The following is a 21,692-nucleotide window of genomic DNA, read 5'->3' as shown; positions in this document are numbered from 1 at the left end:
TCTTCAGCCACTTGTTAAAGTGCTACTTTGCAATTGACTTTGGAAGTCTTCCGGTTAGGTTCCATACCTAACTCTCCAACCATCAGGTCTAAGCGTATTTCTTTCTGAGCAGTAGGTTATATAAATCAGGGGATTTCCTCATTTAATGTTTCTCTCAAAACTCTGCTTTACTTTGTTACTAGCACATTCAGCTATATCAAAGATTGGCCTAGCTTTGGAACAAGGAGATGCATTAGCATTATATGAAGCTTTGGCAACGCCGGCCCTGGGACTCCGAGGATTACTACGAGAAAACTGTGACTGGTATCTCAAGCAATTTTTGAGTGATAGACAGCAGAAACAGGAGGTATGGAAAAGCCTAGATCACCATGGTTCCTATTTTTTTTTTGTCCTTTCACCATACCATTATATAGTAATCATTTGCAATATACCTGCATACAATTTACTGTTACTTTGAAAAATTAGATGTGTAATGCAATCAGAGAAAAGCATACAGTAAATGTATTTATCATTTAGTTTTAACCTCTGCATATGAAACGCAAGTACAGTGCTTGTATGTACGTAGAAGTACAAGCTGGGGACTGATCAGCTGGAAAGCACCTTTGCAGAGAAGGACCTGGGGCACCTGGTGGACAACAAGTTGACCATGAGCCAGCAAAGTGATGTTGTGGCAAAGAAGGCCAAAAGCATCTTGGGTTGCACTAGGGGTTATATTGCCAGCAGGTCAAGGGAGGTGATTCTTCCCCTCTATTCAGCACTAGTGAAACCGCATCTGGAGTACTGTGACTAATGCCGGGCTGCCCAGTACAAGAGAGACATGGGCATATTGGAGCAAGTCTAGAGAAGGGCTGAGAAACTGATTAAGGGACCGGAGCATCTGACACACAAGGGCAGGCTGAAAAAGCTGGAGCTGTTCAGCCTCGAGAAGAGATGGCTTGGGGGGGGGGGTGGTTGGAGGACCCTTATCGATGTGTATAAATATCTTATGGGAGGGAATAAAGAAGATGGAGCCAGACAGCTTCTTGTCCTCTCACTGGGAACCACTGAGAAGTAATGGGCACAAACTGAAATACAGGAAATTCCGCTTAAACATAAGAATAAACTTTCTTTTACTGTGGGGGTGGTCAAACACTGGAACAAGTTGCCCAGAGAGGTTGCGGAGTCTCCATCCTTGGAGATATTCAAAACCCAACTGGACATGGTCCTGGGTGACATGTTCTACTTGATCCTGCTTTGAGCAGGGGGTTTGGACAAGATGATCTCCAGAGATCCCTTCCAGTCTCAATTTTTCTGTGAGTTTAGGCAGTCTTGCTTAAAACTTATGCTTTTCTGGGAAGGGAAGAAACTTTCCCCCTTAATGTTTCTGGGACTTGATTGCAATACACATCTAGACAACAGCCTTCAGAGTCCCTGTCTTTTTATTGTAAGACGTAGGTGCAGCTCAGTCAGTTCAGCTCCTGCCATATAATTTCTGAATTTGTTTTGGTGCAAGACTGGATACAGTTGCAATGGGGAGGGGTATGGGACCTGCACAGCTGTGTGACTGTACCTGCCTCATGTGATCTGACATATACTCCCGCTTTGGACAGGGTCTGCACAGGGCTCATTGAGACCTACAGCCCAATGAACTTAACATGTCCTCCTCCCTGGCCCCCCAAAATCTGTGTCTGCATAAGTAGGATCAGTCTATTGCATATCTGATACACTTTTTCTCCAGAATGTTCTAGCTTTTTCCACTAGAGTGCAGGCTGACTTTCGTGTTCAGGATCCCTGAATCTGAAACAGATTCAGAACCATGCTTGTGTGTGTAGGTTTTTTTTGGTTTTATTTTTATTTTTTTTGGGGGGGGGGGATTGGGGGCGGTTGATTTTATTCTTTGGGGGTGGGTGGGGTTTTTTTGGTTTTATTTTATTCTTTTTAATGTCAGATTCAGATGGTTGATAGCTAAATAATTTTCCTCAGTATAATTCCTTAAAATAACCATGTTATTTTGGAATGATGATTTTATCAGCCAGAATCCACTGCCATGCTTTGTGATTGTTCCTTACCTGGGACTTCACATTAATGAAGGAGCTGAAGGACGTGTTTGTTGCTGTAATGCCCTTAAGTGGGGGCCTCTTGTACAGCATAGACATAGTCCAACAGCTGCTGCTATTCAGAAGATTTGTCACTTATCTCTGAAGAAAGGTCTTAAAAAGTAATATTCCTTGGGAGCTACAATTCAGACGAGATAAGACAAATGTGGGCTTTTTAAAATGTACTGTCAAGCTTTGACATGGCAAGCACTCTCTGTAGTTGTCCAAAGATGTCTCTAGTCATGAAATAAGACTGGGGATATTTTTACCAAGCGTTTTAGTTCAGGCAGCTGTTTTCTGAACTGCAAAGTCAGATTGCAGATTCTTCAAAAAATAGTTGAAAGATCTCAAAATACAAATATGGTCTTTTACTGCTTCTGGAGAATAATCATCTTTACTCAGTGTTACAAAAGGTTGTTGCCTGTACAGCTAGTACCCAGGTTCTGGAAGTCCTCCTGTCCTTGTATCAATCAATCTTATTTTCTATTTGTATTCATGTGGTACCATACAGCCCAGGAAGGGGTGTGTGTGTGTATGTGTGTATATATACATATATATATATATAAGCAAAAAATACACATTGTCCATTTTTGATGTTCCGATAACTTCTGTTGATAAAACAGAACACTAATTGATGTTTGGGTTCAAGGCAAACTATGCAAGTGCTAACTTTTTCTTCAGCACACACCTCATGTTCAGTGAGCCTTTTCCCACAAAGTTGTCCCCTTTGTATTAAATGTTTCATAATTTTGGAAGTCAGGTCTTGCACTTATTAATTGGTGTGTTCATGGGACTGCACTTTTAATACGGTAAAAGGCATTAGGTTGTAACCATATGGTCTTTCACTATATGAACTGAGTATCTAGTGTGGAATTTCTGTCTCCAGCATACGTGTGGCATTCTGTGCAGAGGCTGTATGGCATTAAAGTGCTCTAAGGAAAAGCTGCCTGCCTTTCCCCCCCCCCCCCCCCCCTCTTTTTCTCTGACCTGTGTGAAGTCAATGAGCTGACATTTCTCTCCCCTTACCAGTGGTTTGTTTTTTCTCAGGCTGGCCTTACAGGTCCTCTGCAGAAGGAAGAGTTGCAGTTGGGAGTGGATGCTGCTAACAGTGCAGCGCAACAATATCAGCAAAGTAAGCATCAGCAGAAATTGCTGCAGCAAAGTAATTGTGGGATGTGATCAGAAAGATGAGACAGCAAAATTATTTGTGTCTATGTGGGGATATATCAGGTCTCTCAGACCATTATGAATGTTCTTTAAGTATCTTGGCTACTAAGAACATTAAATAGACACAGTTTCCATGATTATTTAGTGTTTTTTCTCCAGCCCTTATTTGGTTTGATCTACAAAACTTTTAGCTGTTTCTGTAAATTCTGCAAAATTGTTGCTAAATATCAAGTAGCAAATAAAATGTAGATGACAATGACTTGTATCATTAGTTAATTTATTTGTAAGTCCTAAAAAGAGTTTATCTGTGGAAGATTTGTTTTAATACTGAAAATATCTTTTGTTGTTGCTTTCCTACAACAAAAGCTGTTCCTGAAAATTGCTTGTATATAATTAGTAGTAGGTATTGTTAGACTCTCATATTTTATTTTTTTCTGATCATTTTATTTCATGTTGATATTTCATATATTGATTGTTTTCTGCTCGGTGCCTCTGACGCTATACAGAGTTCTCTCAGTTCTGGCTGCACAAGAGTGATTGATTGAATTTGTAATAGGTAGAAAGAAGGTTATTAGAGATCCAGGGACAGAGCGTTTAGATTACACGAGGAAAATAGTTGATGTTTAATAACTGGAAGCTATCTTTGAAGTACCTCACTTGCTCAGCATTTGTTTACCTACCACAGCTAGTTTAATGCTAGCCAAAGCATATGTACTACAGAGTACACCGTACAGCTTTGATGAGTAAAGGCACAGGATAGACATAGACAGGAAAGAAAAGTGTTTATTAACCGTCCATGGAAAAAATTGGCAGTTCAGAGGTTTCTGACCGTCAGAAGACTGAAATAGTGAAACAATCCTCTGATAGACTAGTCAAGCAAAAAGGTGAGCAGGTTTTAAAAAATAATCATTTAAAGAAGCGATTATGGTCTGGTTGTCTGCAGCAATGGAAGGCTAACTTCAGAAGTACAGATCAAAGAACGTCACTCATTTCCTATAGCTAAGGGAATTTTTCTTTTTCTTATTAGGTGTCTGACTACTGAGTGGAATAAAAATATTCTCATTATTAGGGAATCCACTGCCTGCCTTCCTGATTCTTTTTGCTGCCTCTTCTTTGAACTTCTAGGGCTGGCAGCAGTGGCCAGAATTAATTCTGCAATTCGAATGGGTGATGCTGAGAAGACTGTAGCAGAGTTAATGAATCCAGAGGCCCAGCTACCAGAGGTTTATCCATTTGCTGCAGATCTTTATCAAAGGGAGCTGGCCACCTTGCAGCAACAGAGCGCTGAAGTAAGTACCACGTTCTCACTTATTACTAGAAATAGATGTGGATCACGGGGTCCACCTTGTCTGGTTTGTTAAACATGTTCTCTGGAACAAACCCGTTTTGAGAGTTCACAGAGCTGTGTTGATGTTCAGTCTTTTTTGATGTGTTGTTTAATCCATACATCTTGAGCTACTCAGCACTGTAAGATTCTGTTTTACTCTCTTACTTGGCATTCTAGTTTTGTTCATGATACTCACTTTTCTACCTCCATGTCATATAGGTTGTCCTTTTGTTTTGTCTCTTATATCCCTATTCTGACAACTACTCTCTTATGTTTTATTACATACAGCAGTAGTTTGTGACGGGTGAGTAGAATGAATTTGTTGTCCTCTTTGTATGCAGAGTAACCTTACCCATCCAGAACTATCTGTTGCTGTAGAGATGCTGTCTTCTGTGGCCCTCATTAACAGGGCTTTGGATTCAGGGGATGTGAATACAGTGTGGAAACAGCTGAGCAGTCCAGTCACAGGGCTCACTAACATTGAGGATGAGAATTCCCAGAGGTGGGTATTTCTAGGAGTCATGTCTGCCCTTGATATTGCTTATATTGTTAGACTTCTTGATTTTTTTTTATTTTTATTTTTTTTTTGGTCTTACCCCTTTAAGTTCTTTCTATGTTATTTGTCACAGCTTTGATTTCATCTGTGTTGGCTCTTGTGTCTTGTTTTTGCTATTATCACTTCATATTGGTCTGATTTCTGTGCTGTCTCTTGAAGCCTTCTCTCAGATTTCACACTAAAGCTGTGTTCAAATACTTCTTGGTTGTCACTGGTACTAACCCAGTTCAACCACAGCATCCTTTGCCCTGATCCCTCATTTGGTGTTTTAGTGCTTTTGTTGCTTATTTCACTCTCCTTGCATTTATTTGGGCTGACCTGTCTTGTATATAGCCTTTCATCTTTGTTTTCTTCCCTCTTTTTGCATTTGCTTCATATCAACCCTCATGTTACCTCTTCCATTTTGTGTTCGGTCTTCGTGCTGTATTGTGTGTTCCCTGGCCAGCTTGCTCTGATGTGATGTTTGTTGTTGGTTTTTGTCTTTTCTTTGACAGGTACATTGATGATTTGATGAAGCTGAAAGCTCAGACACGTGTAGAAGGAAATGAGTTTATCACATGGAATGATATCCAGTCATGCATTGATCGTGTGAACATAGTTGTGCACGAAGAACATGAAAGTAAGTTCTGCTTGATTCATACTAGACTGACTTGAGATTATAAAGGATGCTAAACCTAGATGCATCAATACCAAAAGTTGTTGATGATGGACTTGTAGTTGTGTCATACATTATATATCTAGGAAGAACTTAGTATGAGAAAGATTTGATGGTCTGTAGTTAACGAAGTCTTGATAGCAGAACTGTTGATAGAGAGATCAAGCATTAAGGAGTATTTGTGGTGTTGCAATCAGTATCTTAAAACAGCGTGTTAATTGCTCCAATGCACGTTGCTACCCTTTTTGTATAACAAAACTGCATCTGTTGTCTGCCATCAGTGTCTAGCATTAGTCTCAAATCTTTTCTAATCTGGCTTCTATCCCTCAAACTTAACTAAAACTAGTATTGCCAAAATCTCTAATGAGTTCATTGTAGCCAAATCTTGGAGTACTCCATGCTCCTTCACCTTTATCTGCTGCCTTCAGTAGAAGTTATTTTTCTTGGAATCTTGTACTCTTTGGCTATAATTTCTGTCCTGTTCAGGTTTTCTTCTCTCTTCTAGTCTTTTGAATGTGCTTTGGCCTTTTTTACTCTCCAGTTTAGTAAAAGTTCCACAAACTCAGTCGAGGATCCCCCTCTCCTCTTTCTCTGCTCTATCTATGGGTCATCTCTGTATCTCTCGGATCTAATCATCTGTCAGATGCATTTGTATGGTGGATGAGGAGCTTGAATGAACAACAAAGAAATGAATGCACTTCCAGGTTTTATCCTCAGTCCTTTAACTCCTGGCTGTATTAACACTGCTTCAAACTACAGCTTCTTTGAAGATCAGTGATGCAAAACATCATCAAAGAAATATGTTTTTTCGTTTTAGTTAAGTCATAACTCAAACAGTGATACTCAAAAAAGTTGGTTTTGAAATGTTGATTGTTCACTTATGTATTCAAATGCTTATGCTTATTAAAACATTTGATTTTTTTTTTTCCTTTTTCAAAGCACACTTAATTATATCATCTGTTTGATGCCACTGAAAGTTTATGTTCCAGGTGTTGGGACCCAAATCTCAAGTTAGAATTGAAATGGAAAGTTTTGCTCTTTTAAGAGGTTGATTGCTTTGTTTGCAGCTAGTTCTGTAAGGAAATTTAGAAGCCTTTATTTTCTGTTTTAAAGCTGTGTATGACTGCTAGTTGTTAGAACCAGGGTCTACAAGCTGAATTGCCTGATAACTGACCTGTTGATGAGTAGAAAAAGAGTATGTCTGTACTTCTGTGTCTTTTTAATGCAAAAGACTAGTAAAGTGAAAAAAAAAAAAGATCCCTAATCAGAAAATAAACAAATCCCCTATAACAGTTTTAAATATATGCAGCAAGTGCCAGTATCAGATTTCTTAACTAACATACTCAGGAAGGTAATTCCTGCTGCAAATTGAGAAATGTGAATAGGTGTTTACCTAATTTCTATGCTACTTCTATTTCTGCATTTTTTTAATTTCAGTTTAAGTAGTATTTTGAAATATACTTAATATACTGCTTATAGTATTAAATGTCTCTCTTTTTAGCAGTGATGAAAGACTGGAATTGAGCATAATGGTGAAAATTTCAACAAAACAGAAAATTGGGGAAACTTTCTGTTCTCCAAGACAGTTTTAGTTGACTGAAATCCAGAATGGAAATAGAGGAGTCCTAGCACAATTGAGCAAACTATTCTCAGGTAGCTCCTTCTGAGGTTCTGTATTTGCCAATGTAATTTTCTATTAATTTTTGTTCAGTTCCAAAAGGAACTGTAATTTTTGGTTATGACCAGTCCTGAAAACATCCTGTATATGCAAGTAGCATAACCTAGACATTCAAGCTATCTTTTTAATATTTAGCTCAATGCCTTATATGATAGGAGGGAAAATATTTGTCGCAAATGTGGAGGTGAAGATTAAGTTGATCAGTGGATGCTGAGACAAGTATCTTCTGCTACTGCTCGTTGCATAGTTGCTGAGCTGTGTTTCACCTTGAGAAGACTTCCTATAATCTAGAGAGGATTAGATTTTAATTTAAGAGCCTGCTGTCTTGATTATCTTGCTAGACTCTGGGTTTGCTCTTTGGGCCACGTGAGCAGATATGTTGAAGCCACGTGAGCAGATATGTTGAAGCCACACATGCACACAGACCGAGATAGGCATATGCACACACCAAGACAGTAGCTCTGTAGTATCCTTTCTATATAAGAGATCACAGCAGAAGTATAAAAGTTCATGTAGTCCAATATCCTGCTTCTTATAACACTCCATATCCTTTAATGAAAGATACAGGAAATCCTGTAATGGGATTAGCTGTTCTCACGGGAAATGTCTCAAGTCTTTCATCTTCTGGTGCCTGGTGTATACCCTCATGCAAGGACACACTCATCTCCTGTCTATGCATAAATTATATTAGTCTGAGAAAGTCCTGAAACTGTACAAGCATATATTTTTCCCCTTCCATTATCCTGGTAAATGGTTTCAAATTCAAAAGTTACTTTCTAGTGAGGAGCTCTAACATATTACTGTATCATGGAGTAGTCTTCTCTTGCCCACATTAGCAAACAAATGAAAGAGAATTCCTGTTTATCTTCTGTGCTCTTTCCTAGGTTTAACAGTTATCATATCTGCTCTTCTTTAGTCTTCTTCAGAGCTAGTAATCCCAGTCTTTCTAGGATTTCTAGGGAGAAGAGTATGTTTTAAGATGAATGTATGCAAACTGTAGGAGGGAGCAAGCAGTCTGTACCATCGTCTGCCTGGATGACCTGAATTAAGAACAAAAAAGAAAAATGAAAACATCTTAAAATCTAAGATAATATAGAGAGGGATAATGAAGAGGCTAAATCCAAGAGATGCAGAGAAAAGAAATTCCATTATGGCCTATGCATCAGTTCCAAGAAACTAGGTAACAGGTCAGATTAGACAAATTTTATCTAGTTAGTAATATGGAAATCTAGTTGAAAGATCTGAGTCATTAGCAGTTTTGGGAGTAAATAATAGATATTATTTGTTGCTCCAAGAAAAAGCATAAAATCGGGTATTTGTTTATATGTGTGTTAGGCAGTCAAATCATAATAAAGGAGAGTAGAGAAATTAAGGAAGAAATCCACTATTGAATTGGGGAGGAGGAAGAAAGGGATGTCACTCTAAGTGGCCTATGCTGTGTAACTCTCTACTCAGACATCCTTGGAATTTCTAACTTAGTTTTCTGCCAAAAACTGTGGAGCAGGGAATAAATCAGAGGATATGTAGATGTTCCATCCTGTCCTGTCGTATGTGTTTCTATAACAAAACCAAGGATTCTGTCAGCAGTCTCTCTCATCTTGACAGATAAGTAGAAGCTTATCATAGAAGTCTTTGCAAATGATCATGGTTTGCTAACATGTCTGTGAGCACAGAATTAGCTGAAGCATGGTGGCATGGATATGTGGACTTTTTACAGGGCTGAGTTTTACAAAACAAATAATTTACCTGAAAGAACAAAATGAATTAGAAGAATAAGGGCAATTGAGAATGAAATAAAACTATTTCTCTAGCAGCCCAGTCTCACAGGAAAAGTAAAAGAGTGTATTAAAAAATAGTATACAGAAGAAGGAAGTGGAGGGTAATCAGAAGGGGATAAAGTAAATCAGTAGCAAAAGAATCCTACTGGTGTCTTTGTCTGCTACCAGGTAGAGCTGTCAATAATGCAGAAAAAGAAGAAATATTAACTAAGTAATTCTGATTGGAGAAAAGCAGATGATAGTCACATCATGATGATGACAAAGTATCTCTCATTTTGGCATTAAAGCTAGGCATTTTGGAAGCAGTAAGTGCTGAAAGTTTGTGTTCCAGATTTCTAAAAGAGGTTTTCCCCCAAGTAAATCTGTACCAGTCTGGAAACTGAAACTAGAGAAATTAAAGTGAGGAAAAAGCCTGATGGATTTCTGTTTGTTTTGAAATTAGTTAACCATTTGAGGCAGCTGACTGGGAATTGTGATGGGATCTGTCATACAGAATTTTACTGAAGATTGCACTCAAATTATTTCCTAGAAGCATACCCAGATAGGGAACACATCTGAAAGCCCCTGTGGCTTGTGCTGTGTGGATGGTCAGACTAGACATTTGCTTTTGATCATTGAAGGTCTCAGTGGATCTCCAGTAATTTTTATCCCCCTATATCTATTTATCTGGTCTTGTGTCTGTGGTCAAATGAGCTACATGTCATACTCAATTAAAAAGTTATCTGAAATTTGGTGAGAACTGATGAAAAACGCCACAACTTGTGAAATTCTGGGCCATGTGTCTTCCTGTCATTCCTTTCAAATTAATTTTGTTTTCATGAAGCACATCCCTGGGGTTTGAAGGAGATTAAATGTTTAAATGATGCTGTTGGACAGACAACCATGCCAGCGTGTTAGTGATCCTGGTTCTTGTAGTGTCCTTGTTTTCCTTAATCTCTCCTCCATCCCAATAGCCATTCTACCCTAAAATGTTCTGTTTTTCATATAGTGCTAGTCTTGTGATTCTTTCGCCATGTACAGAACAAAAGTCATGATCCTTGGATGAATTGACCAAAGTTGAAAAACACCACACTGAGCTCCTTACTTTCTTTTCTCTAAAAGACCTCTTTGTTTTGCGCTGATCAAACCATGATCTGAATTGAGCAGGGAATTGAACCAGATCACCTCCAGTGGTCTATTCCAACCTAAATTACTCTGATTTGCAGGAGATGGTTGCTGTTGATAGGGCACAGATGATGTAGACTCTGTTCACATGTAGCTAACTATAAGCTATTTATTTTTGTCAATTTTTACTTAGCTGAATGGGACTCTTAACTTTTACTGTACTTGAATAGCATCCACATCTCTGCTAATATAATTAATGTTATATATGTTCAGTAAAGTAGATTTCTAAAATAGGAAGTTACTGTATTTTTAAATTGTATTTCATGCAAGTCTTCAAAGTTGAAGATTGCTCTTCAGAGAAGCCAGTACCTTGGAAACCTGTAACCTATGAACTTCAGCCATTTGGGGGTTTAATAGTTGTCTCTTCTCACAGCTCTGAGCTGGGATGCCTGAGGACTCAGTTAGGATCCTTCCTGTGGTCTCCCTGAGTGATTATATTTTTATTACAGTGCCCATACATTTAATGGCCACTTTAAAGTGAAAAAATAGTCTTGCTTTCTTTACCAGTAAAAAATATTTTCTATTAACAATGTTACAGTTCTCGACTGACATCTGGTTTAGAAAGGCTTAATTGCACTTTTTTGGAGCATTGCTTGTGATTTTTTTGTTGACTAAAAATGGATTTTTATACTTCTCCCCCCCCACCCTTTCCTCCCCAGGGATTTTGGCAATTGGACTTATCAATGAAGCCCTGGATGAGGGGGACACCAAAAAGACAATTCAAGCTTTACAGATTCCTGCAGCAAAATTGGAGGGTGTAACCCCAAAGGTAGCACAGCACTATCAGGATACACTACTTCGAGCCAAGAGAGAGAAAGCACAGGTGAGTGAAACTAAATGCCTCTCATGAAAAGCTTTTTTATCTGTGTGGTACAGTTATTGCAGCAGGAGTCCAGAAAGTCAGGAAACAAAAACGGAAGTGGAGAGCTGGGCCTTCTGCATGTGATTAACAGATCTTGCCTCGTCAGTTTGGAACTTTCTGTGCTAGAGAAAGAGATTTGCAGCCAGAATCTGCGCACCTTCATGAACTATGGAGATGACTATAAGGATATTAACTGCATGAAATATTTTGCTACAGCCAATCCCAATGAGAGAAAGATCTTGTTTGGGGAGAAATAATATGTAATTAATGACTGCCTCTTCCATATTCTCGGGGAGACCATGTTAATTCTAGTAGTTCTGAACTTCTGAAAATAACTCCCCTGCAACCTTAAGGTGTTTTTTTTTTTCGTTGTGTTTTGTAAGAGAATCCTTTATGTCAAATGTGTCTGGAGGCATCATTATATACACTTACACAGGAAAAAGAAAAAAGTTTCTGAAAATGAAGAACCTATTTAGTAATGAGCTTGGAGAAAGAAGTGAGGCAGAAATAGCGCTATTAGCAAAATGTATGCTGATGCCTATTGTTCACCTGGTGACACTTGCTAAGGATATTTTTGGTGGTAGCTGTTGATCTTATTAGCTGAGAACTGCTATCCTTTTGTAAAGAGTTGCCATTAGGTAACTGGCTAAATGTCAAGGTGGAGATGGGGAGAGGAAGAGCATGTCTCATCTTACTGGATTTAGGAAGGAGGAGGATTGTGTGTGTGCGTGTGCGCGCGCGCACTACTGATTTTTAAGTAGTATGGATGGGATACTGATTTTTATTTTACTTGTCTAATTACAAACAAGTAGCAGACTTTTCTGCTTTCAGTAGTGTTTTTTTGTTCTTTTTTGGAGCTTTTTGCTGTAGTACCAATGCAGAATTTTACATTGAGATTAAGAGCTATATTGAGCTGAACTTTTTTTTTTTTGAGAGAGAGAGTAAATGTAAACTCGCACAATGGCAATAGCTAAAAACTGAATACATTACTGATGAAAGCCATTGAGCAGCTTCCTTAAGAAGGGACTTGAAAGGGTTAATGTTCCTCAGGAACCCATTTTGTGCTGAAGCATTTCCTCCTGCTGAGTCAGAATGAAATAATGAACTTTTTAAAGTGTGCACTCCAGTTTGTGCCAGGCTGGGCTGGTAACTTCAGTTGGTGTGAAATTACCTTATTTAGGCATATGTTAAATTCAGGGCTCCTCCCAGCAGCATTGCAGTAATTTCAGAAATTGTGAGATCATATTACTGAAAAATGTTTTGGGGAAAATAGTCACAATCTTAAATCAACCTTAAGTCAATCTTAAGTTACTTGCCAACTAGTAATTTCTGAACCTCAAGACTGGGAGGGATTATAGTTGGCAATAAGGCACTCTTCAGTTCCTTGTGTGTTGGGGGAGCATTGTATGATGCATGTTTTTCATGGGCTAAGTACAAAAAAGGTAGACCCTGTAATATGTTGTGCTGTGTGCACCTGCCTGAAAGCCTTCAGCAGAAAAAGCATAGAAAAGCGCAGGATGGTTTTGACAGTCTGTGGGTTGGCTTCTGCTGGTAGAGACCACAACAGAGAAAGTTGTTTCTTTGATTATTTCCCCCCCGCCCAGCCCGGAATTCTCTGTGTTCCTGATACTCTCTTGGGACTAGCTGGACTTTCAGATGAAATCTTCCTGTATCAGATATGTTGGTCTCTTGAATGAAAGATCATTAAGGATATCAGTTTCCAACCCACAGATACAATGGGAAAAATGTAGAGGGTGTGTTTAGGAAACGCTCATGTTCAATCTGGCCCTAAAACTCTTTAATACTCCAAATAGTGGCTCTTTAGTGCTGTGTGATTATTATTCCATACCAGAGGCAAATGTCTTCTGTGTTCTGTTTGTACAACAACAGTTGTTGGGGGGGGGGGTCGCAGTTGCTTATTATGATTTCTTTTAGTAGTTACCTACAGGAAGCAACAGTGGGTGGGGAGAAGCTATGCTTGGCAACTGCTGAATCATCGTTTTTTGTATGTTTTGGGACTTGCTAAACCTTTGTCTCTTTCCTCTTCTCACACTTCTGCATGTAAACTGAGTTTCTTCAACACCCTGACAAAATACAGGATACTGTGTAATAACTATTCCATAATGAGCAATCTGTTAAAACAGACTTGTAACATAGCTTTTAGTGTTATATATGTACATCCAGCCACAATATGTACAATACTTTTTGGTCTTCCAGTTTGTACAGTTATATGAATTTTTATGGACAGAGACCAGAACAGTCTAATGTGTCATTAGTTATCCAGAGCTTTCAGCTGCTGTGCACACATTGGTACCTTTTTGTTCTAAGAACTCTTTGTAGCCATGTTCTGTAAAAGAGCTAACTTGTTTTCCTGGAAAGTTGTATCCTCTGAGTAAATATGGCTTTAGGACTAAAGGGTTTTTGACTGGGAGGCCATGTTGGGTCTGATAGAAGTCTTTGCTGGTCACAAATACACGTGATGTTCTTGTGCTGAAATCAATTAGAAAGATTTTGAAATGCTTCTCTTTCCCTCTGATACTGAAAACTAATATATTGGCTGTTGCTGAGTACAGATTATTCTACTTCACAAAAATACAGTGAAGATAACTGCTTTTTTCCTCATAATCCTCTTTAGGACACTAAGGATGAGACAGCTGTACTTTGGCTAGATGAAATTCAGGATGGGATTCATAGGGCTAACAAGGACACAGAGGAGTCCCAGAGATGTAAGTATTGTAGTAAATATTTCAATTAATCTCTGTTATCAACCAAATACTGGTTACTTAAGGAAAGGTTCAGAGCTAGAAATGTCATGTAAATATGGCAAAGGAAACTGATTAACTGATTACACTTTTGTGCTTTGGATGTGATAATTTTTCTTTGAAGAGTGGATGTCAAATTCTTTAAATGTTAAATTTCTTAATTTCTCCTTTTTTTTTTTTTTTTGTTTCTTTTTTAACATGTCATTTTTCTGGTTTTGCTTGTGACCATGTTAGCTCATTGGACAAATCTCTATCAAGCAGATTAGTGTTTGTAGCTAATTGTGTATCTCCTGTGGGTGGGTAGTTAGGTGTGAGAATGTGCATGCGCACAACTTAAGCTAATGTGCAGCAGACAATAACATTTATTATTTGTGTGGTGTATTGTTGTCTTGTCTCAGTTCTATTAAGTGTTTCTAGACTACATCAGACTCTTTAAAAATACAGACCACTGTACGCATCAGTGATATCCACCTTTCCTCCTTATTGCAGTTTGCAGGTGAACTGACCCACCCATCATTACATCCTGGTCTTCTTACAATAATCTTTTCTGCCTCCAGAAGCAATAAACTAATTCCTGTTCTTTGCTTACTTTTTTTTTTTCCTGACAGAAGTTTTCTTTTTAATAAGAACATGAGTGTTTCTGTTTTGGTCTGGGTTCCCCCCCCCCCCACTCATCTGTTCCCTGTATATGCTGGCTGTTTGTTGGGTACCACTTGTTTCAGAGAGCTTATTTTTATACGTTTTTCAAATATGATATTCTATTTGCATTTATCCTAAATCTCTAATTTTCTGTTACATTTAACATTTGTACTTGCCTGCTTGCTTTGCTTGATTTGTGCACCATTAGCGAGCTGATTGTTTTCTTTCTTTGTAGAGACCTTATTTTTCTTTATTCTGTGTGTTCATCTCTGGTGTGTTGATAAAATACTTTTTTTTCCATTCCCAGAACTTCTAATTTGTTATTACACTGATGCTTAAAGTTTTCCAAAGAGGCATGAACGGTCCCTTCTGATTTTGATTCGAATAGGCAACTAACTATACTGGAAACTGAAAAGTTTAATCTGAGTCTGGAATTGTTCTGGAGATGGTGCTGTCTTACTTCTGGAACAGCTTGTTCAAAAAAGTTGTGGAATCTCTGTCCTTTAAGATTTTTCAAAACTCAATCAGACAAGGCCCTGAACACAAAATCACAGAATGGTTGAGGTTGGAAGGGACCTCTGGAGATCATCTAGTCCAACCCCCCTGCTCAAGCAGGGTCACCTAGAGCATGTTGCACAGAACCCTGTCCAGACAGCTTTTGCATATCTCCAAAGATGGACAACCTGTTCCAGTGCTCTGTCACCCTCACAGTGAAGAAGTTTTTCCTCATGTTCAGATGGAAGTGCCTGTGTTTCAGTTTGTGCCCATTGCCTCGCGTCCTGTTGCTGGGCACCACTGAAAAGAGTCTGGCTCCATCCTCTTGACACCCTCCCTTAAGATACTTGTACACGTTAATAAGATCTTCTCTCAGCCTTCTCTTCTCTAGGCTAAACAGGCCCAGCTCTCTCAGTCTTTTCTCATAAGAGAGATGCTCCAGTCCCCTAATCAACTTGATCCAGTGTTGTAGTTAGCCCTGCTTTGAGCAGAAGGTTGGACTGCAATACCTCAGAGATCCCTCCAGCCTAAGTACTTCAAGCATCTGTGTATCGGTTATGTAGAGTTTATAGCACAATTGATTCCTTCTGTCCTCGCTCTCTTGACTCAGAAATGAGCTTGCTTTTATATTTGTGCCTGGTGCCTTTTTGTTTTTTGTTTATAGATGTTTTAAAAGGGAGCAAAATCAATAGGTTCACAAAAAGCTGTGGATATGTTATGTTTCTAGTGAAAGAAAGTAGTTTTTATCAGTTTTTATCCTACTGTATGGCCTAGTTCAGTTGTTTTTGATGCCAATATTTGATCAGTGAATTCTGCTGTTAACTGTCTAAAAAAGTGGTAGGGCAGAACTTTACTTATTCATCTTAGTATTTCTTTCCAGCAGTACCAGTATAATGCACCATTTCCCTACCCTCATGAGCACCTTGGCAAGGCAGCAGCTTGAATATCATGCCAAGGAACATTTGGTCAAATGCAGAATTATTTATGTTCCCTTAAACCTGAATAAAACCTTCAAATACCCTCATCCATATGTGAACAGACATTTTTGCAGTATTATCTAATGCTGAAGGTTACTATAGCTCATCTTTGCTGTGATAGTGTAATTCCTTTGCTTGTTTTCCTCTTGCGAATATGTCAGTGTTTGGGTCACAGTCCTGGGGTACCCCTGGAACTGCATCTTATTTTCCTCCCTCTTTGCCTCCTGCCCTTCCCTGCCCCCAGTTTTTCAGGTTTTGACTTGTTTACAAGCTACTACTTACTCATGCTGCTGCTGTTACCACTAGGGATGGTACTAGTTGTTGAAAGGAACCCTTTTATTCAGTTAGGCAATGTGGCTTGGCTCTGCCAGGAGAAACTGTCTCAACTAAAACTGTTGTCAGAGTAGAGCTAGGTGGAAGGATGAAACTGTGTGTTGTAGAAAAACATTGCGGATAAATCTGCACCACACCAGGGCTCGGAAGGGCCCACAAATAATGCGCTCAGAGGCACCATGCTGTGTATGACTGGACGCGCCATACTCAAGATGCCTCTATACTGCAGGATGTCTCACTTATATGTGTGTGTGTGTGTGTGTTTTATTTATATTTGCATGTACCCAGACAAACACAAGCACACGTGCGCGCGCACACACAAACACACACAGTGTGTGCACATGTGCATATTACCTTCCTGCTGTTTTGTTTGCCGTGAATCACTGAGCCTCTGAATGCCAAGGTAACCTGCTTCCTTGTATTGTCAAAGTTTCCTTAGGAATTCTGGCCATTAATGAAGCAGTAGACCATGGTGATATTAGCCTGACCCTGAGTGCCTTGCGCTCACCGGATGTTGGGCTATACGGAGTCACTCCTGAATGTGCTGAGACGTACCATCGAGAGTTGGCAGAAGTCAAGAGAAGAAAAAGGGCAGCAGGTGAACCTCAAATAGCTAACCGTTGGTGAGAGCAAATAAATCCAAGATTATTGCATGCAGAACAGGAGCCAGAGAAAAATCAGTCTCTGGGGAGAAGTCTTGTGTTATAGGTGGGAATTGGGGCTTCTTTGTAAGCTGAACTAAAAAATAAGCATATAAATAGTAGAATCTTCTCCATTTGTAGAATGTGTTGTGTTAGGTAGTTGTCATATTAGTTCATTGGGGTCTCAGAAAAATGTATAGCCCTCTTGTTTGGGGGAAGGTTCATCTTCATATGTTTATTTCCTAACTGTAATATTTGTATGCTGGAAAAACAATACGTTTGTTTTTGAGACTTACACTGCGGTTTCTGTTCTTAGGGGGCAATAGCAGTGAATGGGTGAAACACTGGGTGAGAGGAGGCTATCATTATTACCATAACCTGCAGACCAAAGAGGGAGGATGGGATGAACCAGACAGATTTGTGCAAAATGACACACAGCTGTCGCGAGAGGAGATACAGGTAGGGTAGATAACACAAGGTCTTTCTCGGAAAAGTTGAAGTTCTCATCCTTCTAGTCTTTAATGCAACTTGTTTCAATGCAGTAGATTGTCTTCTGTGTAATGTTAGCAAGCTTAGTAACTCATTTATTTCATTTTGTGTCATCAGACTTTGTGTCAAAATTCCTTGTCCCATTTCAGAAAATTCATCGTTTTGGTAAATGACCATGATGCTGCTGTTCACTAAAAAGCAACTTGGAAGTTTCTCTTGTACACAATACAGAAAGATAATGTAACCTCCCTTTTCTTGTGTTCCAATTCTCTCTTTTTACTGCCTCTTCTTCCTACCATAACGCTAATCCAGAGCACTATCTCTGGAGTCACTGCTGCATACAACCGAGAACAACTGTGGCTGGCCAATGAGAATCTGATTACAAAACTTCAGGCCTGTTGTCGAGGATATCTTGTTCGCCAGGAATTCAACTCAAGAATGAATTTTTTGAAGAAACAAGTCCCAGCAATCACTTGCATCCAGGTAGTGATGTCCTTTAATTCTGTTTGAGACTTGTACTCTGCAGCTGCTCTCTATACACAGACATTTTGACTGTTTTTGTTCTTTTCAATTTTAGCGCTCAGTGATCTCCACCTCATTTTGCAAGTTATCTAAAGATATTTCCTTTTCCCAAAGAGTTTTTGCATATGATTTGCTTTTCCATGTGATATAAAATGAATAAATTCTCCTCAGGCAGAATTGCAGGGAGAAAAACATATCTAAGGAAGATCTTTCCATCACTTTATTACCCAATTCAGTGTTTTGAGAATAGGGCAATATCAGGTATGTCATGTCTTTATGCTGATAATACCATGTGATGAGTTAGTAATGCGATTCATGACAAATTGAAAAGAAACAATATATTTTTCAGTCTTCCAGACTAAGATTCCCCTTCGGTCCTCCTGTTTTAATTCCTCCAGGGATTTGGAGGATTGAGGAGGTGAAAGGAGATGGTATGGCATTCAGTGTGAGGTCGGGCACTGGCAGGAGAACAATGAACAAATCTTTCTCCAATGTTGTAACTGGAATACATGTAAATGAAATATATGCTTTGTACATTATCATGACTTTATTTTTTGAGCGGTATATGTGTGTTCATTCCTGCCTAAATAACACACACACACACACACACACACACGTGTGTGTGTGAGTGCATATATTTTTTTTTTCTATATCAATAATTTTATATAATTTTTAACACACACTTATGTGTGTGTGTATGTACACACACATCTATGTGTATGTATACATTTACATGTATATTTATATATACATACATACATGCATGTATGTATATATAAAAATCTTCTGATTGATTAAAATAGCACCTTCTCCCTTTAAGCATAGTGATTAGGTTCTTCCAAACACTTGTCTAACTTTTGTTCCAAGTATTAGTAGCAGTCAGTCTGCTCTGAAGGCTTGTAATTTTACATCACTCTTCTCTCCAGCGGCAGCATCTACCACGTGGCCCTTGTAGAATAGTTTGTCAGTTTGCCTATTTAGCTCTACCTTTGTTCTCTAACTCTGCTTCTGGAGGTCTGGGCCTTTCATGAGGTAATTTGAAGTCTCTCATGATTACAACTGGTGAAATAAGTAGTTAATGATTCACTGTATATCTCTTACAGTTTGTTTGATAAGGTAAGTATGTCTCCCTCACATTTTACATTCAGCCAAAAGGGAACTTAAAAGCTGAGGAGCAGAAAGAATCTCAGAATTATAATTACCTTGCTTTACTTTGAAAAGTAAAGCAGGTGAGCATGTTTTCTGTTTTCAGTCCCAGTGGCGTGGCTACAAGCAGAGGAAGGCATATCAGATTCGTTTGGATTACCTGCGAGCGCACAAGGACCAAGTAGTGAAGGTACAATTCTGGGGGGAGCCTATTCCAAATGCCACAAAACAATTACTAATAGGAAAGAATGTTCAGGTTATACGAGCTGTCCTTGGAGCCACTGCAGAATTATTCACTGTCTGGAGTATTTCAGGTATCAGGATTATTAACTATTCCTTATCGCAGTCCAGATAGTGCATGAGCTTTTGTCCATTAAAGTTACTAGGAGAGACATTTGTTCCTTTTGGGGGGGGGGGAGGGGCCAGGGCAGATGGGGGGAAGGGGAATATTACAGTCTTCTATTTCCCAGGAAGTGTTTCCTAACTTTGACTACAACTTCCCTTCTATACAGTTCAGCCCATCATTCAAAATTATCCTCTTCTTTTGTTGTACTAATCTGTCTACCCTCTTGAAATTATAATTGTTAATTTTGGTAAAATTTGTAAATTATCAGAATTTACCAGCCTTTCAGCTCAGGTGTACTTGAGGTAAAAAGTATATAGTTGTTGCTTTAATATTTTGTTTAGCATTAGTTTCTTAACTCTTTCTCTCTCCCTCCCACTCTTCGCTAATTGTCATAGTTGTATTTCTCTGAATCCCTGCTGTTTTGTAACCTTTGGGAATGATCTCTGTAGAGAAAGGAGTTTTTATCTGAAAATTTTGTTATTTTTCTATAGATTCAATCAATGACCAGGATGTATCAAGCCAGAAAGCGTTACAGAGATCGTCTGCAGTATTTCAGAGACCATGTAAGAGGCTGTCCTGTTAAATTAATGCAGTACCTGACTTTTGCACTATGCCCTGAATGAGTTCAAGTGCTTTTTTTTTTTTTTTTTTATAACCTAGATAAATGATGTTATAAAAATTCAAGCCTTTATCCGAGCAAACAAAGCACGAGAAGACTACAAAACCCTCAGTAAGTATTGCCAAAACAGTAAAACTCATGTGCCTTGAATCTGTGTTTGCAAGGGATGTTGCTACTGTATTCTGTAACATCAAGACAGTTTTGAAGAGCAATGGGGGTGAAATTGGTAGGGTAGTGCAATGAGTAGGGTGCTCTTGAGGCTGAAGAAAAACTTGATTCCAGACATTGCTTTTGTTGCTGAGAAATAGAACTGCAACTTTTGAATCAGCTTCAGCAGTGTGGACTATCTTAGGTTGATATTTGCTTGATTCTTTGCTCTTCATTTCTCTCATGATTTACCCAAAACAGGAAATTTCAAATGTTGTCAGAAGTTGCTCAGACTAGGTGGTATTAATTTTGTCTTGGCCAGACTGCTCCCTCATGTGCTATTTAAACACAGATGAGGCACACGTTAATTTCTGTTGTCTGTTGCCCAGAGAGGTTGTGAAGTCTCCGTCCTTGGAGATGATCAAAAGCCCTCTGGACAGGGTCCTGGGCAACGTGCTCTAGGTGACCCTGCTTGAGCAGGGGGGTTTGACTAGATAATCTGCAGAGGTCCCTTCCAACCTCAACCATTCTGTGATTCTGTCCCCTGATGTTTTCTCACCTATTTTTAGTTAATGCTGAAAACCCACCTATGGCTGTGGTACGGAAATTTGTCCACTTGCTCGATCAAAGTGACCAAGATTTTCAGGAGGAGCTCGAGCTAATGAAACTGCGTGAGGAAGTTGTAACTTTGATCCGATCCAATCAGCAACTGGAAAATGACCTCAATCTGATGGACATCAAAATTGGGCTGCTAGTGAAAAACAAAATTACATTGCAGGTAGGAAATGTGCAAAAAGGAGACCAGCTGAAGATTGAACTGAGCTGAGTGGTAGTTAGCAAGGAGAACTCCTGGCCTTGGTTGCTCAGTTGCTCTGGGACAGCTGAAAATATTGCCCCAGATTTGCAAAGAAAAGCAAATACAATAATTTTTAATTAGCTATTCTGTTCACCTTTCCAGACATCAACTTGCCGCTATCTCCCTGTAAGTTCTTACTCCAGTCCACTCATTTAATGCAAACCCCCAGAAAGAAAACTGTGGGAGGAGAGGAAATGGGACCTGAAGCTTTAAAAACAAAACAAAAACATAAACTGATAAAACCCACATCAGACTATCTTGACCTAATGAAAGCAGGAGATTCTGTGTTTGAAGGCTTCAAGAACTCTGCTTTGTTGCTCCTTTGTGGTTAAACAAGTGACACACAAGCTTGCACATTTTAGTTGCTCTTGTTTTGGGATGCTGTAACAGAGAGAGAGATGATTTCTGAGGCAGGAGACATACGCATGCCACTTGATGTTGGTTGGTTAAAGGAGGCC

At 39.1% G+C, this 21,692-nt stretch overlaps 1 protein-coding gene across 3 annotated transcripts in view; it reads left to right on the top strand.

The window, feature by feature from the left end:
• The window catches only part of IQGAP1 (IQ motif containing GTPase activating protein 1), a 74,604-nt gene that overhangs the window by 32,853 nt on the left and 20,059 nt on the right, over positions 1-21,692 (top strand). For all 3 annotated transcript variants that reach the window (XM_067305831.1, XM_067305832.1, XM_067305833.1), the window contains 14 exons: positions 183-346; positions 3,123-3,207; positions 4,368-4,531; positions 4,911-5,071; positions 5,620-5,744; positions 11,060-11,223; positions 13,898-13,988; positions 16,899-17,066; positions 17,426-17,568; positions 17,911-18,081; positions 19,373-19,456; positions 20,104-20,175; positions 20,273-20,342; positions 20,948-21,156. In XM_067305831.1, coding sequence (XP_067161932.1) covers positions 183-346; positions 3,123-3,207; positions 4,368-4,531; positions 4,911-5,071; positions 5,620-5,744; positions 11,060-11,223; positions 13,898-13,988; positions 16,899-17,066; positions 17,426-17,568; positions 17,911-18,081; positions 19,373-19,456; positions 20,104-20,175; positions 20,273-20,342; positions 20,948-21,156 — 1,871 coding nt within the window. The remainder of the gene's footprint in view (positions 1-182; positions 347-3,122; positions 3,208-4,367; positions 4,532-4,910; positions 5,072-5,619; positions 5,745-11,059; positions 11,224-13,897; positions 13,989-16,898; positions 17,067-17,425; positions 17,569-17,910; positions 18,082-19,372; positions 19,457-20,103; positions 20,176-20,272; positions 20,343-20,947; positions 21,157-21,692) is intronic.

The sequence above is a fragment of the Apteryx mantelli genome, chromosome 15 (genome assembly GCF_036417845.1).
Source record: "Apteryx mantelli isolate bAptMan1 chromosome 15, bAptMan1.hap1, whole genome shotgun sequence".
NCBI lineage: Eukaryota > Metazoa > Chordata > Aves > Apterygiformes > Apterygidae > Apteryx > Apteryx mantelli.
Note: the sequence above shows the minus strand (reverse complement) of the source record. Positions and strands in the feature narration are given on the sequence as shown.